Raw genomic sequence first — 20546 nt, 5'->3', positions numbered from 1 at the left:
GCGTTGGAAAAGGTTGTGATTAATTCAGAGAGGACATGTTAGCAGACCAAGTTGGGAGAAACTCTGCCATAAGGGAGAGCACCATGACCACATACATCAATGGCTTCACATGTTCAAGGATGATGATGTCCTCAAGATGATAAACGAAAGGCGTTGGAATTATTGAAAAGTCTTTAACTTAGTGGACAAGAGACAAAGAACCGGGTGTCTAAGGAAAGAATGTAAGATATGCACAAAAATAAGGCTTGCTTTAGGTCAGAGATGGAATAAAAAAAAAGGATTAATTAATTAAGCATGAACCACTTTGATTTAACAATATAATAATACAATTTAAAGACTTAAAATGCAAGTTAAGCAAGAGCATATGATACCTAGTACTCGAACCTTTTTTTTTTGTCTGTAAAAACTAGAACTTTCAGTGCTTGTCAGTCCCACTTATTCCGATTATTTGATGTGGAGATGGAGAAGTAGTACCTAAATAGGAAGCGACACAAACTCCTCAAGCAAGAGATTGAGATTGAGATTTTCTCTTCGCATCTATTCCCTATCTTCTCATCCCTTAGGGAACAACCTTCTTTGAGATTAAAGTCGTCTTATGCTTTTACTCCTTTCATTGCTTTTGCTCTTGCGGAACCATATTCCTTAAAAAGATCAATTACCCATTGTGTCACCAAGAACACTTACGTTGCAATTTTACCCGGACAATGTTGTCGCGAATCGGTTGTTGTTTATTTCATGCTCGTTCTTCGAAAGTCCAAGCGGAGCATTAAATGGACGGCTAATTGAAATCAAGGAAAAATTTGGGTACTTTTAATTGGTGCATATGATATGCTCTAGTCTCAATATGCAAGTACTTTATTCGGCTTATCATGTCTCTTTGTCAATGTAACGATTTGATGGATGAGACCATCAATTTAAGCATGAGCTCATGCTTTCTAGATATTTTATTATGTTTCGTGTACAATTAAATATGTGAAGGCGGCTAATGGGTAGTTGATCTCTCTCAATTATTTATTTAGCACGTCATTTAAAAATCAATTAGAGGCAATAACTTTTGGGATCAAACCTCAGTTTCAAAGCAAAACTCCATTAAATTTTTGCCAAACCGATACATTTTTATAACAATGCTCTTAATCCAATATAACAAGAAAACCAAATTTCGAAAGGGAAAATGGCATAAATACCTTCTGAATTTTAGCTCAATGTACAATGTCATCCCATGAACTTTTTATTTGTTTAACGTGGTACCTAAACTTTAACTCAATGTGCCACGCCGTTCCCGAACTTTTAACTTGTTCAATGTGGTCACTAAACTTTATAGTGCATGCCAATTTAATTCCCGGACTAAAAATGTTTAATGTTTGTTCCTAAACTTCAATCGATGAAATAATAATATTAGATATTTTCGAATAGTATAGAGATTAAATTGAACATGCATCAAAAGTTTAAGGGCCACATTGAACAAGTTAAAAGTCCATAAATAATGAGATCACTATTTTAGTAAATGACACGAAAAATGGTAGTGATATTGATCCACAAGAAGCTCAGGAAACTCTTGAACTAGCGGAAGCTAACTTAAGGAAAACTGAAGGTAAGAGACAAACAATTGAGGCAAATCTAGCTCTCAAACGAGCTAGGACACGAGTTGAGGCTATCAATGCAATTTCATATTCAATTGGTACATATGAACAATCAAAGGAAGTGCCATATAAACAGAGGTTTGTTTCTTTAGTACCTTTAGTGGTTCCTATACCTTTCATGTTCCTTGGATTATTTACAAGTGGTATTCAAGCTCTTATTTTTGCAACTTTAGCAGCGGCTTATGTAGGCGAATCCATGGAGGGTCATCATCGACTCGTTTTCAAAATAGTCATTTTTTAGTTTAGCCCAAGGTAATGTATGTGTAACTCAAGATAATCTACTGAGGCAAGATAAAAATAGACAAATAAGGTATATGTTATACGATCTATAGGAATAGGAAAAGAGATTATGATATTTCGATTTAGGGTATTGTAAAAAAAAAGGAAAGAGATCCAAAAGATCTTTTTCCTAAAATCCCTGCTTGGCCCATTTAATTTATATAATACGTACCCCCAATAAATATTTTCCATTAATATTTTATTTAATAATAATAATAATAATAATAATAATAATAATAATAAAATTCATGGACTAAAAATGTTTAATGTTTGTTCCTAAACTTCACTTGATGAAATAATAATATTAGATATTTTCGAATAGTATAGGGATTAAATTGAACATACATCAACAGTTTAAGGGCCACATTAAACAAGTTAAAAATCCATAAATGATATTGCGTATTGGAATAAAATTCAAAGATCACGTTTTCGACCAAAAAAAAAAAGGAAGAGAAAGAGAAAGACCACGTTAAATAAATTAAAATTTTATAAACAACATTTTAAGTTTGGTCAGAAATAAAATCGTTAACGAGGAATGTGGAGTATAGAGATTAAAAATCAAAACTTGTCAAAATAGAATGTAAGTGACACGTGACTTCTCACGTGCAAGTCAATGCCAAAAAGACATCTTTCAATGCAAAACTTACGTTTATAAATTTTGGCTCTCTTTCTTCGTATTTACAAAAAAAAAAAAAATAGAAGTAATTAATCGTGACAGTGCTTGCTGTTGCACTAGGTGCCAAAGCATGAGTGTTTTTTATCCATTGAGCAAAGAGGGGTTGTAATTGTATAGCGGTATCAAAAAACATATCTTCAGGTCGTCCTAAAGCACTTATGGTATCATTATGAATATACAAACCAAAACCGTGAAAGCCTAGAAATATACATACCCAGTTGAGATATTAATATTATATCAATCAAAAAGATAGACAATCAAACCCATTTCTCGATTCAATAGACGCTAAAAGAGTTGAATAGTGTCCCAAATAAGGAGAGATATTTAAAAAGCGGGTCCGATTACGCCTATTCCTAATCCTAAATGGAATAAAACGACTTAGGGATCCATACGTAAACATAGTATCTATTTCGATACGCTCGAATGACTCCTTCTCATAATGAGAATGTATATAACCCTATTCTAGGACAGTCCGGAATGGAGTGAACTTATAATCAAATCACACACCTATTGCCACGGTTGTAAGTATAGGTATTTTAAAAATACGCCTTAACGACCAATGGTTAACAATGGCTCCGATGGGTGGTTTTGCTAGAATAGGCAATAATGAAATCGCTACTTTAGTAAATGACGAGGAAAAGGGTAGTGATATTGATCCACAAGAAGCTCAAGAAACTCTTAAACTAGCAGTAGCTAACTTAAGGAAAGTTGAAGGTAAAAGACAAACAATTGAGGCAAATCTAGCTCTCGGACGATCCGGGACACGATTCGAGGCTATCAATGCAATTTCATAATCGGTTGGTGCATACGAACAATCAAAGGAATTGCGATATAAACAGAGGTTTGTTTCTTTAGTACCTTTAGTGGTTCATATACCCGTCATGTCCCTTGAATTATTTACAAGTGGTATTTAAGCTCTTATTTTTGCAACTTTAGCAGTGGCTTATATAGGTGAATCCATGGAGGATCATCATTGACTCGTTTTCAAAATAGTCATTTTTTAGTTTAGTCCAAGGTAATGTATGTGTAACTCAAGATAATCTACTGAGGCAAGATAAAAATAGACAAATCAAGATAAAAAATAGACAAATGAAGTATATACTATACGATCTACTGGAATAGGAAAAAAGATTATGATATTTCGATTTAGGGAATTGTAAAAAAAAGGAAAGAGATCTAAAAGATCTTTTCCCTAAAATTTTTGCTTGGCCCATTGAATTTATATAATACCTACTCCCAATAAATATTTTCTATTACTATTTCATTTAATAAGAAAAAAAATAATAATAAATTCCAAGATTAAAAATTTTTAATGTTTGTTCCTAAACTTCAATCAATGAAATAATAATATTAGATATTTTCGAATAGTATAGGAATTAAATTGAACGTGCATTAAAAATTTCAGGACCACATTGAACAAGTTAAAAGTCTATGAACGTTATTGCACATGGGGATAAAATTCAAATATCATGTTCTCGACCAAAAAAAAAAAACCATATTAAATAAATTAAAATTTATAAATAACATTGTACGTTTGATCAAAAATAAAATCGTTAACAAGGAATGTGTACAGATATTAAAAATCAAAACTTGTCAAGATAGAATATTCATGACACCACATCGTACTTGAAAGCACACGAACTCACGTGACTTCTCACGTGCAAGTCATAGCCAAAGTGACATCTTTCAATACAAAACTTACAAGGATGAGTACATTATTAGTATCATAACTTTTACACCGGCGTTCACTGAGTGCCATCGTTGACGTGGATATCGAAAGGCTGATATGGCGTGTCGAAAAACTGACGTGACATGCCGAAAAAGCTGGCTGTACGCTGAAAAAGTGGATTACGCGATTTATGACACTCACGGTTCTTACGTTTATAAATTTCGGCTCTCCCTCGTTTTCTTCCTCGCTCATTTCGAGATCGATCGAGAGAGAGAGAGAGCAGAGACTGAGCTGTGACGTAGTCGCAAAGAGATCCGATCAACGAAGAGATGGAGCAATTCAAGGGCCAACCTCGCCTCCCCAAGTTCGCATCGCCCAAGCGATACGACATACGGCTCAAGCCCGACCTCGCCGCCTGCAAATTCGCCGGCGCCGTCGCCATTAACCTCGACATCGTTGGCGAGACCAAATTCATCGTCCTCAATGCCGCCGACCTGTCAATTCAGGACGGGACTGTTTCGTTCACCAGCAAAGCGTCCTCCAAGGTGAAGCCTTTCGATCTTCTGACGTTCGTGATGGAGAATCGCGAATCATTTTCGATCCCGCATTCCCTATCTGGGCTTTAGTTGGGAGAGGATCCGCAACGGTAGCTGTATTTGGGGCAGGAGCCGTCACTTGGTTTGGTCGTGAATTAGTCATCTAAAGCAAAGCATACGATCTTAAGTACCTCTAGTCTTCTTAGAAGGCGTGGCCTTATAGGGGACATTTTTGTTCATCTCTCGTCATTAAAACTGTGAACTTTTTCAGATAGGAGTTTTGCAACATGTTTAAGGTTAGGAGGAAGATGGGCCTTCCTCTTTTTCAAAATTCTCGTTTTGCTTTTTGGTTGGTTAAATGCAGTTTGAATTCGATCGATCGGTTCCCTTTCATCTTCTGTTTATTCAGCATGTAAATGGCATTGTTGACTTTATTTTCTGATGATGAATGCATTTTAATTTCAAGAGAATTGAGATTATGGGCTGGTTCATAGTGAAGGTTATTGTTGTCGAGTTTTGAGATTTTAGCTATTTATTTTGTGTTAATTGGTATGGGAAGGATTTGGTGGTGTGAAGTGATTTGACGATATTGAAATGCTGAGCAGGTGTTTGAGCCTTGTAAAGTTGACTTGGTTGAGGAAGATGAGATATTGGTTTTGGAGTTCCCCGAGTCGCTGCCTACTGGGAGTGGAGTTTTGGCTATTCGTTTTGACGGGACTCTTAATGATAGGATGAAAGGGTTTTACAGAAGGTAATTATTTTCAAGGAAACACTGAACATGACGATCTTCAGTATTATCTGATTGTGGAACGGGGATTGTAAAGCAATTGGGATGCTATTTAACCAAATGAAGACTAAGCTTCATGCAACCACTTGCTTCCATCTGCTCCTTTTCTATATAATTTCATTGGTTGTCAACCCTGCATCGTTTAGGTCCTCACTGTGCATCTTGTATTACTACTTGTGAATCCATGCCTATCTGCTATACATTGATCTAGAGGACTTAGTTTTTTGAATGAATTATTGGATTATGAGATGTTAGCACTGTTACTATTGTCATTTAATTTCTTATTCAAATGAATAGGTATTACTTAGTAATCGTGAACGGCCAAATTCACTCCCTTGAGTTCTAATTTACTCTATGCAGTACTTATGAGCACAACGGCGAGAAGAAGAATATGGCCGTTACTCAGTTTGAGCCAGCTGATGCTCGGCGATGCTTTCCTTGTTGGGATGAGCCTGCTTGCAAGGTTGTTATCTTTTCTTTACATGAGTGGTTTATCTTCACCTGTCCTGCTGATCTTCCCATGCTTATCATGGTGGTACAAACCTTTGAGGGAGGTGTCATTTATTTCTTCAGATGATTGACACAGCCTTAATGGTTCCGCTAGTTTGGTCTATATGAGGTCACCGATCTCTTCACTGATCTGATTTTACATACTGTTTTGAACTTCTTGAATTATATTTTTTAGGTGGGCATTTATTAATGTTACATGATCAGTTCATTTGACTTTATTGCATGGTGTGACAGGCAACATTCAAAATTACTCTAGATGTGCCGTCTGATCTAGTAGCTCTCTCCAACATGCCAATTGTTGATGAAAAGGTGGAAGGACATGTTAAGACAGTTTTTTATCAAGAATCGCCCATTATGTCGACATACTTGGTCGCGGTTGTTGTTGGGTTATTTGACTACGTGGAAGATCATACATCTGATGGTAAAGTCACTGACTAGCGACTATTGCTCTGCTCTCTGAAGAAATGCTGTTTATATAGTGATTAGTGTTGAAAGCCTTGTGCACAAGGAAGGCATTTTTGTTCCTATTTGTTTTGTGGAATTGATCTTATATCTGCTACATTGTCTTTGCAGGAGTAAAGGTGCGGGTATACTGTCAAGTGGGGAAGCAAAATCAAGGAAAATTTGCCCTACATGTTGCTGTCAAGACACTTGAATTATACCGAGAGTATGTCCTTATCACATCTTAATTGTTTGTTAGCCCTCTTTGCATTTGTTAGTAATCTTACATTCTGAGCACTCACGATCATTATCTTTAGTTGACTATAGTAAATTGAATGAAATTCAGATACTTTGCTGTGCCATACTCTCTCCCAAAACTGGATATGATTGCTATCCCAGATTTTGCTGCTGGTGCCATGGAAAATTATGGTTTAGTTACTTATCGTGAAACAGCTCTACTCTATGATGAGAAGCACTCAGCAGCATCTAACAAGCAGAGGGTAATGTAAATTACAATTCGCTGAGTATCTTTCAATGTCTAGTTTGGCTGGTTAAAGTTGGAAAGTTTCATATGCGTGGTCCCCGATTTGCATAAATGTTTGATACTTTTGTTGGGGTTCTTTAAGGTCGCTGTAGTTGTAGCCCATGAACTGGCTCACCAGTGGTTTGGTAACCTTGTTACCATGGAGTGGTGGACTCATCTGTGGCTAAATGAGGGTTTTGCTACTTGGGTAAGTAACCTTGCTTTGAGTGTTCTATTCTCTATTTTGCCATCATGCCTGTTTTGTATAACATGTGCTTGGCTTAGGTGAGCTATTTGGCTACTGATGGCCTGTTTCCTGAGTGGAAAATATGGACTCAGTTCCTTGAAGAATCTACCGAAGGGCTGAGACTGGATGGGCTTGCTGAGTCCCACCCCATTGAGGTAAGCGAAACTTCTTTTCCTTTTTAAAAGAATTCCTTGTGCAGTAAGAATTGAAGTGCTTGAATTGAGGAGACTTTTCCTCCTCAGGTGGAGATTAACCATGCTAGTGAGATCGATGAAATCTTCGATGCAATAAGTTATAGAAAGGGTGCATCTGTGATCCGGATGCTTCAAAGCTATCTTGGTGCTGAATGTTTTCAGGTAATTATTCTAGCTCTCAGCTTATGATGATCTCTCAGGAACTGCGCAGATGGTTCATGTGAAATTTATGTATAGAATCAGAAAGTGAATGAACCAGTCAGAAGGCCTTTCTGTTAAGAAATTCTTTATTGAGGGGTTCTCCAAGATAAAAGTGGAATTTCTGCTGTTATATAACATAGTCAAGAGAATAAGTTAGTTGCCTACATGATGCTGATGTAGACATCTACACCTCACAAGCTTTACTAGCAGTGTTACTGACTCGAGCAGAAACAATGTGCAGTAACCCAGTATTGGACTCTCAACTTGAGCTGGATTTTGCTTCCCTTTTTTTTGCTCAGGACCTGATGAGACAAAAAAGTTAAAAGGTAGTCAAATCACTTGGGATTGACTTCTTTTTGCTTGATATTATTGCCCAAACAAAGCCTTCATTTAGACATTGGCTCAACTTAAGCTCATGTTCGAAATTTTGATGATAAAGAAGATACTTTGTATAATGAACATTCTACTTAGGTGTCAGAGCAGTCGAGCTTGAAATTTACCACTTATGGTAATGATATGCTTTTGGCACCTTTATGTTACTGCCCCCCAATCAGCAAATGCAATATGGCTTGATAAGACCACTGTGCGGAGTCAATTATCAGATGCTCTAATATTAAACTCCGCTCGTAATGATTCTGTTTGATTTATTTTGAATATAACTGAGTTAAGTTGATGAGATTAAACTGGATAAGTGAAATAAGAAATGTTCTATGACTCGGTCTTTCATATCTTCTGGTTAGTTTGTTGAATTATGGGTTCAAGAAATGAACTTGCTAACTAAATAATGATCTATCTGAATCATTGTTGATGTGACTTTTCTTCTGCCATGTTTTATTGTGTGTAGTACACTTTCGTTTCCGATGTTACTTGTATTGGATTTTCCTCGAGATTTAACATGGACATCTGTCTGCTCGGTTTGTGAAAATAGAAATCGCTAGCTTCATACATAAAGAGGCATGCTTGCTCAAATGCAAAGACAGAGGACCTCTGGGCTGCCCTCGAAGAGGGATCAGGTGAACCTGTGAACAAGTTAATGAATTCGTGGACCAAGCAGAAAGGATACCCTGTGGTTTCCATCAAAATCATAGATGACAAGTTAGAGTTCGAACAGGTTCTACAATGTTATAATTCTTTGAAGTTGAAGTTGTGTTGTCTTGTACATTCTCTATCTCCATATAGTGAACCAGCTCCAAAGTGACATGACTTTGATAATTATGGCAGTCACAATTTTTATCAAGCGGTTCCCATGGGGATGGACAGTGGATTGTTCCTGTAACATTTTGTTGTGGCTCATACGATGCTCGCCGAAGTTTTCTGTTGGAAACAAAATCCACGTCTATTGATTTAAAGGAAACAGGGGCTTGGATAAAAGTTAATGTGGACCAGGCAGGCTTCTATAGGGTGAAGTACGACGAAGACCTTCAAGCCAAGTTAAGATATGCCATAGAGAACGAAATGTTGTCTGCAACAGACAGATTTGGTAACTTTGTTGCTTATTTCAATATTTGAACACCTTCCACCCGCCCTCATTTTTCTTCCAATAGTTGAACATCGCATAACCAACTTATGGGATGCTTGTAACAGGTATACTGGATGATTCCTTTGCTCTTTGTATGGCTCGCCAGCAGTCCTTGACTTCTTTGCTCTCTTTAATGGCTGCTTACAGAGAAGAACTTGATTATACTGTGCTATCGAATTTGATAAGTGTATGTTCAGCTATAACTCTATGCTCACTTCATATGTAAATAGTTTGTGTCTGAAATTGGATTGGGGAGAGATTCTCTCTATGCATTCTTGTTGAGTTAATGCATTGAATACTGATTTTACTTCCTTCCTTGCCAGATAAGTTACAAAGTTGCAAGGATTGCTGCAGATGCTACTCCTGAATTAATGGATTACATTAAACAATTTTTCATCGGTCTTTTGCAATACTCTGCAGAGTAAGTTCGGTTGCTTTTATGAATCTCGCATAGCCTTGTTGGTGGAATTTCAAATTTACATTTTACGGCTCTTATACATGATAACAAATGAACCAAAATGAAGAAGCTTCTTTGGCCGGGTAAATTAAATTCATTTCAAGAAATTAGAAGACTTTGCCAATTTTTTACCTGGATGTGTTTTATGTTATGGTGGGTTTGCTTAACTAAGAGTGCTGGAAGACTGCTGAATTTGTGCTTGAACTTACTCATAATAATTTTCTTTTCCAACTTTATTTCTCGATGAGTTAACTGGAAAACCATCTTGATGATTTGTTTCGAGGTTAATTTGTCTAGTTGGCTTTGGATGTGTAGTGAGAAAGCTGCTTAAGTGATATCGAAGTAACAAGAAATGCTTTTAGCCTTTGATAGACTGTTAGTGAAGTTTTGGATTTCAAACTATCAAATGTCCTAATGAAATTATTTTCTGAAAAGTTTTATGTCAAGTTGTGATGGGAAAGTGAGGCTCTATCATTGTCTTTCTTTGCTGCATTTTCCTGGCAGGAAGCTTGGTTGGGAGCCCAAAGAGGGTGAGAGTCATTTAGAAGCTATGTTGAGAGGAGCAATTTTATCTGCCCTGGCAGAGTTTGGGGATGAACCCACACTGAAGGAAGCAAGCAGGCGCTTTCATGCATTCTTAGAGGACAGGAGCACACCTCTTCTTCCTCCTGACATCCGAAGGGTTATGCAACCTAATGCATTTTCTGTTACTTCATATTTCTTCATGTCCTACAGCCTCTAAATGCATACTTTTACTTTCTTTTATAGGCAGCCTATGTGGCTGTGATGCAAACTGTGAATGCATCAAACCGATCAGGTTTTGAATCTTTGCTGAGAGTCTACAGAGAGACTGACTTGAGCCAGGAGAAAACCCGCATTTTAGGTATTTAATGTCACTTGGGCGATCGTTGCAGCCGTGTGATACTTGATCTTGGTAAAATCTGCCTACTTTTTTGCTTTGTAGGTTCATTGGCCTCTTGTCCAGATCCTAATATCATCCTTGAAGTGCTCGACTTCATATTGTCTCCTGAGGTACTCTGGCTTGTGTACTGGTTGAATATACCTTCCTAATTTTATTTTCTTGGACCTTTCATTATTCGGTTCACTTTTTGTTGATCTAAAAGAAAGAAGCTGAAGATTCACGCCTTTTGTGTTGATTAGGTTCGCAGTCAAGATGCTGTCTTTGGGCTTGCTGTTTGCAGGGAAGGACGTGAAACTGCTTGGACTTGGCTGAAGGTAATTCTATTGGTGCCAGTGGTGCATATTGACTTTTTATTTACTTAAATTCTCTGATTTGGTTTGAGCTAATATAGACTAGATCGTTTTTGGCTATTGCAAAATCCACAGAAACAAAGAATTAAAAGCATGTGTGACTCCTCTTATTCTTTTTGTTGCTGCTTGTGGGTTTGGCAGAGCTTTTGCTTGTACCAAATAACATTTGATGCTTTCTGCGGTATCTACTCTGGCATTCTTCTCTAATATCTCAATCATTGATTGCAGGAAAATTGGGAACACATTTGGAAAACATATGGTTCTGGGTTTCTCGTGACACGGTTTGTTAGTGCAGTTGTCTCACCGGTATGTTATCCCATTACTTGTGTGCCCACGTGTTTTTGTGTGGGTTCAAACTTATCTAAAGCAACTTTCTATTGAAAAGCCGCGAGTTTTCAAGGACTGATTTTTATTTTTAAGTGGTATATTTCTCTTCTGTTGGTTCATATGGGGCAAACGTGGATAATTTCTTGAGATCCCCTGATTTTTCATTGTTTGTCTAGTTTGCATCATTTGAGAAAGCCAAGGAAGTGGAGGACTTTTTTGCGACCCGGTCGAAGCCTTCTATTACAAGAACACTGAAGCAGAGCATTGAGCGGGTGAACATCAATGCGCAATGGGTTCAAAGCATTCGGAACGAAGAATATCTTGCCGAGACGGTGAAGGAGCTGGCATACAGGAAGTACTAGGATTCTCTTCTTTTTCTTTTTTTTTAATGGTTCCATGCTTAACCGTTTGTCCGCAAAACATGCCAAGTGCCGTTTCATCTGTGTCTATCCCTAACTCACCTCAATAGTTGCGAATGCAATAAACAAGCTCATCCTTCAAGGATACGAATGTTCAAATCCGTTCTGCCACTGTCCCAAAGGGAGAGATTTGCCGCTCTCAAGCGTCCATTCCCTCGAGGAACGAAGCAAATTGCATTAAGTCCACCTCAGCGGAATACTTCTCTTTACCTTTTGATGAATGGCTACTGAAACTATCATTGCCAAAATCAGTAAACTAAAATTCTTATGGCTCGCCCTGCAAGAAAACTCAGATGGTGTGTTATTGCGGATGATCAAAGCGAAGACATTGAAAAAATTTACTAGCAAAGCATGTCTTTCTCTGCACTTGCAAAGCAACCTAAAAGTCTAGCAGGGTAATATCACAAAAAGCTCTAAATTGGTAAATATGGAATAAATTATTCTAAATTATTCCTTTGGTCACAAAAATCTCAAGTCTGTACATCTGTGATAAATTTATCCCAAATTATTTTTTTCGTTTGGGATTTTTTATGGTCAATAGAATAATTTGGAGTAAATTTATTATATGTGTATTAGATTAGAGTTTTTTGTAATATTAATCCAAATCTAGTCTTGTGAATAAGGAAGAGCTTGAACCTCCGGCAAGAGGCATACGCCAATGTTTTGACAATTGGGCCCAGCAAAACCCAGCCCAAAACCCATCTACTTCGGCCTTACGCTCCATCCGCCTGAGGAAAAGTTGTGCAAAAAGAAAGAAGAAAGGGATGAACGAGGGATAAAAGAAAAGAGGAAAGAGGGAGGCTTTCAACAGGGAGCGGAAACCGAAGAGAGGAGAGAGGAAAATTTGCAGTGTACGCACTTGGATGTTTCGACAAGCGGGATTTATTCCGATTCGCAATATCGATAAAAATTTCTAGCTCTATTTTCATTTAATTGGAGGAATTTTCCATGTTGAAGGTACAAATTCGTGTTTATGTGAATTTTGAACCACGGGGTTCGATTTAGAAATAATTAAAACATAAAATTTTATGGAAATAATAATTTAGACATTTGTAGACTAGTAAAGGTTGACCGAAATTGATTTTGAATTATGGGTTCATCAAAAGGAAATTTTCAAATTTCGCGTGCGAGCAACGCATAGTGAACAATAATGAATGCCCCCATGCACGAGTTTCCAAGATGGCACGTAGGAGTTGTTTTGTCACCTGAAAGAGTAATTTAGTCTAATAATAGTTAAATTAGCTTGTTACTTGATTTTAATATTGTTTTCTCCTTAATTAGTAGGATTTTGATTTCGTTGGCTTGAGATAAATTTTGTGGTTTGAAGCAATCTCGTACATGGCACAAGTCAAGCGTTTTCCGTAGCTATAAAAATTGAGTTAATGAGATGTGACGGAAAAGTTATGTCGGATCAAAGTTTAGCCAAATTTGTGGAAAAAACGCATGAATATGAATTTTCAAAATTTTTCCTTAATTTAATGAATTCAAAATATCGGGTCACGGGCTTTCTATAAGTGCAAAAATCGAGTACGTTGGACGGAAAAAATTATACATGATCAAAATTTGGGTAAATTTGTGTAATAAATAAATAAATACAATTTTTCAAAAATTCCTAATTTGGTGAATTGAAAGTCACGTATTTTGCATAGATACAAAAATCAAGTCAAATTTGTGTAAAACATATCATTATGATTTTTCAATGTGTTTTCTCATTGATGAATTGAAAACATCGCCTCACGCACTTTTGTAAGTGCAAACATCAACTCAAAGGAACATTAAACGGAAAACTTATGCCGTATGAAGATTTTTGAAAAAATGTTGATGAATTCGAAATAACGACTTACGGATTTTTCGTATTTACAAAAATCGAGTCAATGGAACTCTGCTGAGGGACATAAATTTGTGGATTATCTTGGAGGAAGAAATTCCCTGGGTGCCGAGAGTGCTGCTACGAATTTTTTTTTTTTTTTTAAATCTTGAGCAGTTTGTGTTATTTTGAAGAGAGTGCGAGGGAAGGAAAGAAGTGGTGAAAGAGATAGAGGAGAAAAGAGGGTTGGAGGGAGACGTGAGATTGTGATAAGGGAAAATGATGAACAGCCCCCTTCTTTCGTGCACTGATCTTAACTAATGTCTTGGGCTAGATATGCCTTAAAGCCATATAGGTGGGCTATGGGAGAACTATGTTTCAGATTTGTCTACACAGGAAAATGGGTATGTATTCATTTGATTTATTTATTCAATGTGCCTATCAACCTCGGCAACTCCAACAACAACAATTCTGTCCTCCATAACCTCCGCCAAATAGCTTGTGGTGCCAACGATCGGTTCGTCATTGGCAACACTCCCGACATAGGGAGCTCGATTCACTTCCGTGGCGTAGACGGCTCCATCCACTTCCTCGGGAACATCAACCTCGGAGACTCCAATAACAACAGTATGGTCGTCCCCAACCACTCCCAAGCAGCCCATGGTACCAACCGTCGGTTCATCGTGGACAACTCTCTACTGTCCATCCACTTCCTCGGTGACAATAACACGAACATCCTCCACAAGCACTACCAAATCCTAAGAGCCGGTGGTGGCAACAATCGATTCATCATCGACAACACTCTAGGCGTCGGCTAAATTCTTTTCTCCCTTTGTTTTTCCCTAGCATCATTTTTTTCTCACGTACTTATTGTTATGAGAAGTATAAGCATTGGGATATAAGAAAACGAAAAAAAAAAAAAAAGCCTAAACCAAGTTGCAATTAACTCACCGCGGTGAGAAACTCTACGGAGCAATCTCGTATATGGAACGATCACCGGTTTTCCGTAGCTACAAAAATTGAGTTAATTTGATATCGAACGAAATAGTTATGGCCCATCAAAGTTTGGCCAAATTTTCGAAAAGAACAGATGCACATGAATTTTCAATTTATTTCCAAATTTAATGAATTGAAAATGCCAGGTTACTGTAAGTGCAACGTAAGACTAACGGGATGAATTACGAAGCATAATCTCAAATTCCCAAATTCAATGAATGGCCTAATTCAAATAGATTTCCCAACAAATCCTAGACGGAACTTGTGATATCCTAAAATTCGACCATTTTATGGATGTAATGAAGTGACGATTTTAATCGATATACTATTAATAAATCTTGCTATGAATTAATCACTCATGAGAAGCTAACCAAAAGAGAAAGTCTATTAAGAAATTAAATATACTCAACCTGAGAACTCAACCATTGGCTGACGGTTTGACTATAAGACTTGACGAGGGACAATTTTGAGCCATTAAAGACCGACCAAGGAACGGCTATAAAACGTTTCGACAATAGTATACAATCAAATCACGGGTAAATCCGCTTGACCGTTGTATGGATTGCGAACGATCCTAAACCGATTCCTAATGATCGAGTAAATTGGAACTAGTGATTGATCCCTCACAATTACATGACCACCGAAGTCGTCCATAGTTTGAAAAAGCTTAAACGTAAATTGACATCGAATCAACTACGGGTCGAGTACGCGTAACTCTTGGAAGACGCCCATTAGCTTGAGATGAATTATAGTTGCGATCGATTGACTTTTGACCATTGATTAAAATCCAAATATAGGTATCGAATCTTAGAGAATCTTGTGACTAAACTTTTGGACGTCGCCTCATTGAGATGCCAATTTATCGATTTTCTCGACTTTCAAATTAAGAATTGACGAGCCGAGATTTGGAGTCTACGAAGGAGCAAGCCAGACGTGGGCAAATTGGGCCTCAAGCCCAAGTGAGTTTCGGCCATCTAGGTCCAAGAGCAAGCCGAGTGGACCTAGTAAAGCCCACTAAAGCCCATTAAGCCATTCTAAAGCACAAACTCTATTCTTTTGAGCCCAATTTCAATTTATATGAATTCATACAAAATACTAGCTCACATACGCGTATAGTACTTCATACTATACTTTGTGAAATTATCAAAGTGCCCTTATCTTGTGAAATGACCAAAATGCTCTTCTTGCTTTATGAAGAAACGACAAGAGAGCATGATGAGGGAAGACTTTTGGAGCATGGCATTAATGTGGAGATCTTATCTTGGATTGAGGCTTGCTCAAGAAGTCTTTGAGGGATAAGAATTGATTTTCTATCTCTCTTTCTCTCTCTTATCATTTTGGCCGAACCTCCCCTCCCTCCTGTTTTTCATTTTCGGCAGCCCTAAAACCAGCTCAATCTCAGTCCCTTGGCTGGTTTTTGGTAGGCTAAGACCACCCCTAATTGCCGTCGTGATCTCCCGTTACCGTACGTGCTTCGTTCAAGTCGTTTCCGCCGCCGATTTGAGCACCATTGAGTAAAAACAGCCCCTCCGGTTCTGTTTGCTGCTAGTTGGATGTCCTAGGTGATTCCGGACTGTTGTTAGACCAAGTCCCGCGTAGCCCTCGCTGCTGCCAACACGCTGGTGTCCTTGGATTTGCAATCGGGTGAGTTATCGCCCTAATCCCTTGATTAGTATGTTAAACTTGATTAGAATGTATTTACATTAGTCTAAATATGCTTAGTACTAATCTAATTAACCATGATTGGGCTAGTTAACTATAGTTGGGTTAGTTGGCCATGATTGAGTTAGTTAACCTTGGTTAGGTTAATTAACTGTAGTTACTTTTATTAAACATGGTTGACTTAGTTAACCATGATTGATAAGCTATCGTGATAAGTGGACTTGATAAATTATCTAAAATGTGATAAGCTATCACCTATTTTTATAACCTATTTTGTGATAAGCTATCACCTATTTTATGATAAGTTATCGCCTATTTTACGATAAGCTATCTCCTATTTTTATGATAGGCTATCAAATTTTACAATAAGCTATCGGTATTTTGATAATTAATTGTTATTCTCCAATTAAATAAATTAATTTTTAGCAATTAGATATTCTATTTATTAATATGCTCTAGTATAATATTTAATATTATGTTATGAAGCCGCTAATATGAATAGCCTTATAAATTAGTTTTTCTAATAAATTGATTGGCAATGTACAAGGATGGTGATTGAATTGCGTGTATTTGGTCACGTGCAATTTATTTACTAAGTATTTGGTCACATGCAATTTACTTACTAAGCATGTGGTCACGTGCAATTTATTTGTTAAGTATTTGGTCACGTGCAATTTATTTACTAAGTATGCGGTCACGTGCAATTTATTTGTTAAGTGTTTGGTCACTTATAATTTATTTACATAGTATTTGGTCACGTGCAATTTATTTACTAAGTATGCGGTCACATGCAATTTATTTGTTAAGTGTTTGGTCACGTGCAATTTATTTACTAAGTATTTAGTCACGTGCAATTTTTTTACTAAGTATTTAGTCACGTGAAATTTATTTACTGCACACATGACATGAGACTTGAGTTAGTATGAGAATACCCGAATGAGTTGGAAGACCCCCGTAAAAAGATGGTGGTGCCCTCGATCAGCCGTGGTTAATCGAAAAGATAAATACCTGAATAAGTCGGAAGACCCCCGAAGAAAGATGGGCGTGCACTCGATCGGCCGTAATTGATCGAAATAATAAATTCCCGAATAAGTCGGAAGACCACTGTAGAAAGGCGGGCGTGCCCTCGATCGGCCATAATTAATCAAATGAACAGTTGTCTCGGTAGAGCCGGAAGACCCCCGTGTGTGATCGGGTGTGCCATGAGTGGCCGTTCGTGATGAAAGCATGCTTGAACGTACAATGCACGAGAGAATTGGCATGTGTTCTAGTCATGCATCTATGTATTGTATTATATTGCATACAGTAAGTTGTAACGTGCAAGGCGCGTGCCATGGCAACGTAAGATTGTCGATGATTGTGTGATGGTATACTTGTGCATATTGTTTTGCATTGCAGGGTCTAAATGCGTCCGAGCTGAGTTGACCTCCTAATCGAGGCTTAGACTGTTAACTTGCTGACCTCCTAAATGAGGATCTCTTTTGGAGTAGCTGGGAGTAGTGTTAACCACTAATCCCGATCTGGTACTTCTAAGGGTTATATGAAGTAGCCTTGAAGTGGGATTTATGTGTATAAACGTACTTCCCAGGGTTAACGAATAACTATTAATAAAATAGAATTTTGTTGATGTAGATTGGTAAGACGTCTTGTTGTCTATCCCTAATGTTATTTTTGTCTCGGGAAGTAAATCGCTTCCGCGTGCGTTTAATTGAAACGGAAAATTCTAAATAGGTCGGTGACGCGTCCTGGGACGTCACAACTTAACGACCGAGAAGGGATGTTAACGTGACTGATGGGTGCGGGACGTGACATCCTTGTTTAAGTGGTATCAGAACAAGATTAGCCTGAACCATTTGGTAGTGGCCTGGAGTGATAAGGTGTGTTGGGTTTTGGGATAGTTAGTAGGATTAAAACCCGTGAGTGATTTTTAGGTCATTGTTCTTGATATGCATTGCTTTGGGATGAGTAGGGCTCGTACGGTACCTATTGGATAAGCGGTTTGTTAAACTAGTTGGATTAGCTCACCAAGCAACAAGCAGTAATGGATTGTTACCGTAAGGTAATCCAGTTAAATTTAATGAATCGTACTAGTTACAAGTTTATGGGAAATAGAGGAGGAATCTCGATCCCTTTGATTTCATCACTTGAGGTGACTAAGTTGTTAGATGAAGGATGCTAAGGTTATCTTGCGACTGTGGTTAATTCGTTAGCTGAAGAACCAAGACTAGAAGACATAACAATGGTACGTGATTTTCCCGATGCCTTTCTCAAGGAATTATTGGGATTGCCACCTAAAAGAGAAATTGAGTTGGTGATTGAGTTTGCTCCAGGGACAGAGCCAATCTCTAGAGCACCTTATAGAATGGCGTTGTCAGAGTTAAAGGAGTTAAAAGTGCAGATGCAAGAGTTTCTAGATAAAAGATTCATTCTCCCTAATGCATCGCCTTAGGGAGCGCCTGTATTATTCGTAAGGAAAAAAGAGGGTTCGTTATGTTTATGCATCGACTATCGGCAGTTGAATTAAGTAACCATTAAGAACAAGTATCCGTTGCCAAAGATAGATGACTTGTTCGACTAATTGCAAGGGTCTTCAGTATTTTCTAAAATAGACATGAGGATGGGCTATAATTAGTGGAGTATCGGGAAAGAGGATATACCAAAGACGGCATTTTGTATGCGTTATCGTCGCGACCTAAAAATCAGGCTAATGGATTATTAGGTTAATTAAATCAACTAACCAAATTCGGACCCTCCCAAGTCCTACCGAATCGCAACTTAGGTTTATTCATGAGAAAATATTTAATAAGAGCCGCCACTAATCATTTACGGTAGGTTGATTAGAAACTTATATAAAATAGCGGGAGAACTATTTTATCTCTACGAACTAGAGAGAAGGAGTCCGGGTACTTGGTTACGCTAATTGAAAAATTAACGCCTTTTCGGTACCAATTTCATGAAAAAGTATTTCCGATTGATCGATGTGAATTTGATGATCAATTGGAAAAATGTGACATGAGGATCATATATTATGCGCCCAAAGGATGATTTTCTTTGGTATTTTCGGTAATAAAAGCAATCAAAAATCTGGACAAAAATAAACAAAAATGCCCATAATATACCTTTAATTTCTTATTTTTTCGAAAATTCTCTCATTACCAAAGATCCGGGCTAGTGCGAGATTTTATCCGTTACATCCTCGAGGATTTGAACCAATATGCGGATATGTATATAGAAAAACAACATCTCTTTTGTCGAAGGGTAGAATATGAATTTCTACACTAAATCACCATCCCATTCTTCGAGATCGTGGCTAAGGCGTGTGATTTATTTTTCCGACGGGTCTAGGCACATTGGGGAGCATATATTATGGGCATGTTTGTTTAAAGATGTGCAAATTTTATAACAAATCAAAAACAAACAGCATGACAAAAATAAAATGAAAATGAGTCAATTGAGCTTTGAAATTTTGAAAATTAGAGGGGTGGCCGAAATTATAAGATTGGGGATCCACCTTTCCTCATCCAAAAATTCAATCCATTTTTAATTTGAGAAATTATCTTTGAGATTTGAAAATTTAATTTTAGATAATCCTCATAAAAAGAATAGATAGACATTCAATCCAACCAAACCTTATCTCTAATCAAATGTGTTCAGAAAATTCACCGGAGATAAGATAAGGTAACAACTTAGCGGTTTACCCAACCAACTCATATGCTAAAGATAAACGTCCACCGCAAAATATTATCCGTGACAAATTTGACGTTATCTAATTTAACCATTCCCGATGATCAGATAAGATTCGGAGCTAATAAACTTAATCTATAACGTCAAATAAACAAGGATCATATCAAGCAAACAATCATGGACAAAATTTGGAGCATTGGTCATCCACGAGCAAAAAGGTAATTAAACCGAGGATTACGGTATTCTAAGAATCAATAGTTCACCCACGACACTCAACTTCCAGGAGATCATCACCACTAGAGAATTAATTTCACATGTCAATTTCAGCCGTGAGAACATACATGCATGCAGAATTCCCATCAACTCATCAAAAGTTCTAATTTTTCTTTTTTAGTCCAACTTATTCAAGAAGACAGAATTTCTTGCCAATAATCTGCGATTTTTAATTTTACTATGAAGAAGACTCAATTTTTCACATCTTGATCACAAATCCATATATATTCATCAAAGTATACGATCATATATGCATGTTATGAAGTTAACACACAATGGATTGCAATCAAAAGTGAGAAATTTGTACCTTTTTCAAAGCAATTTCCACACATGCGCAGTCTAGAAAATTTGCCCAAGAACGTGCCTATCCAAGCTCGAATCGCTGCCAAACTTTTTCGAGAAGTCTAGCACAAATAACAAGACAATT

General features: G+C 37.4%; 1 protein-coding gene across 1 annotated transcript; it reads left to right on the top strand.

Annotated features, from left to right (window-relative positions):
* The first annotated feature begins 4500 nt into the window (after positions 1-4500).
* LOC115756766 (aminopeptidase M1-like) lies at positions 4501-11818 on the top strand. The gene is made up of 19 exons (XM_030696670.2): positions 4501-4809; positions 5406-5551; positions 5948-6050; positions 6332-6518; positions 6671-6764; positions 6885-7038; positions 7165-7269; positions 7347-7463; positions 7551-7664; positions 8632-8814; positions 8925-9183; positions 9288-9409; positions 9546-9643; positions 10184-10361; positions 10448-10562; positions 10644-10711; positions 10841-10915; positions 11180-11257; positions 11455-11818. The coding sequence occupies exons 1-19, from the start codon at positions 4594-4596 to the stop codon at positions 11638-11640; spliced, it is 2598 nt and encodes an 865-aa protein (XP_030552530.1). The 5' UTR covers positions 4501-4593; the 3' UTR covers positions 11641-11818.
* Positions 11819-20546: the final 8728 nt, after the last annotated feature.

The sequence above is a fragment of the Rhodamnia argentea genome, chromosome 4 (genome assembly GCF_020921035.1).
Source record: "Rhodamnia argentea isolate NSW1041297 chromosome 4, ASM2092103v1, whole genome shotgun sequence".
Lineage (NCBI taxonomy): Eukaryota > Viridiplantae > Streptophyta > Magnoliopsida > Myrtales > Myrtaceae > Rhodamnia > Rhodamnia argentea.
The sequence above is the reverse complement of the archived record's forward strand: the minus strand, read 5'-3'. Positions and strand labels throughout refer to the sequence as shown.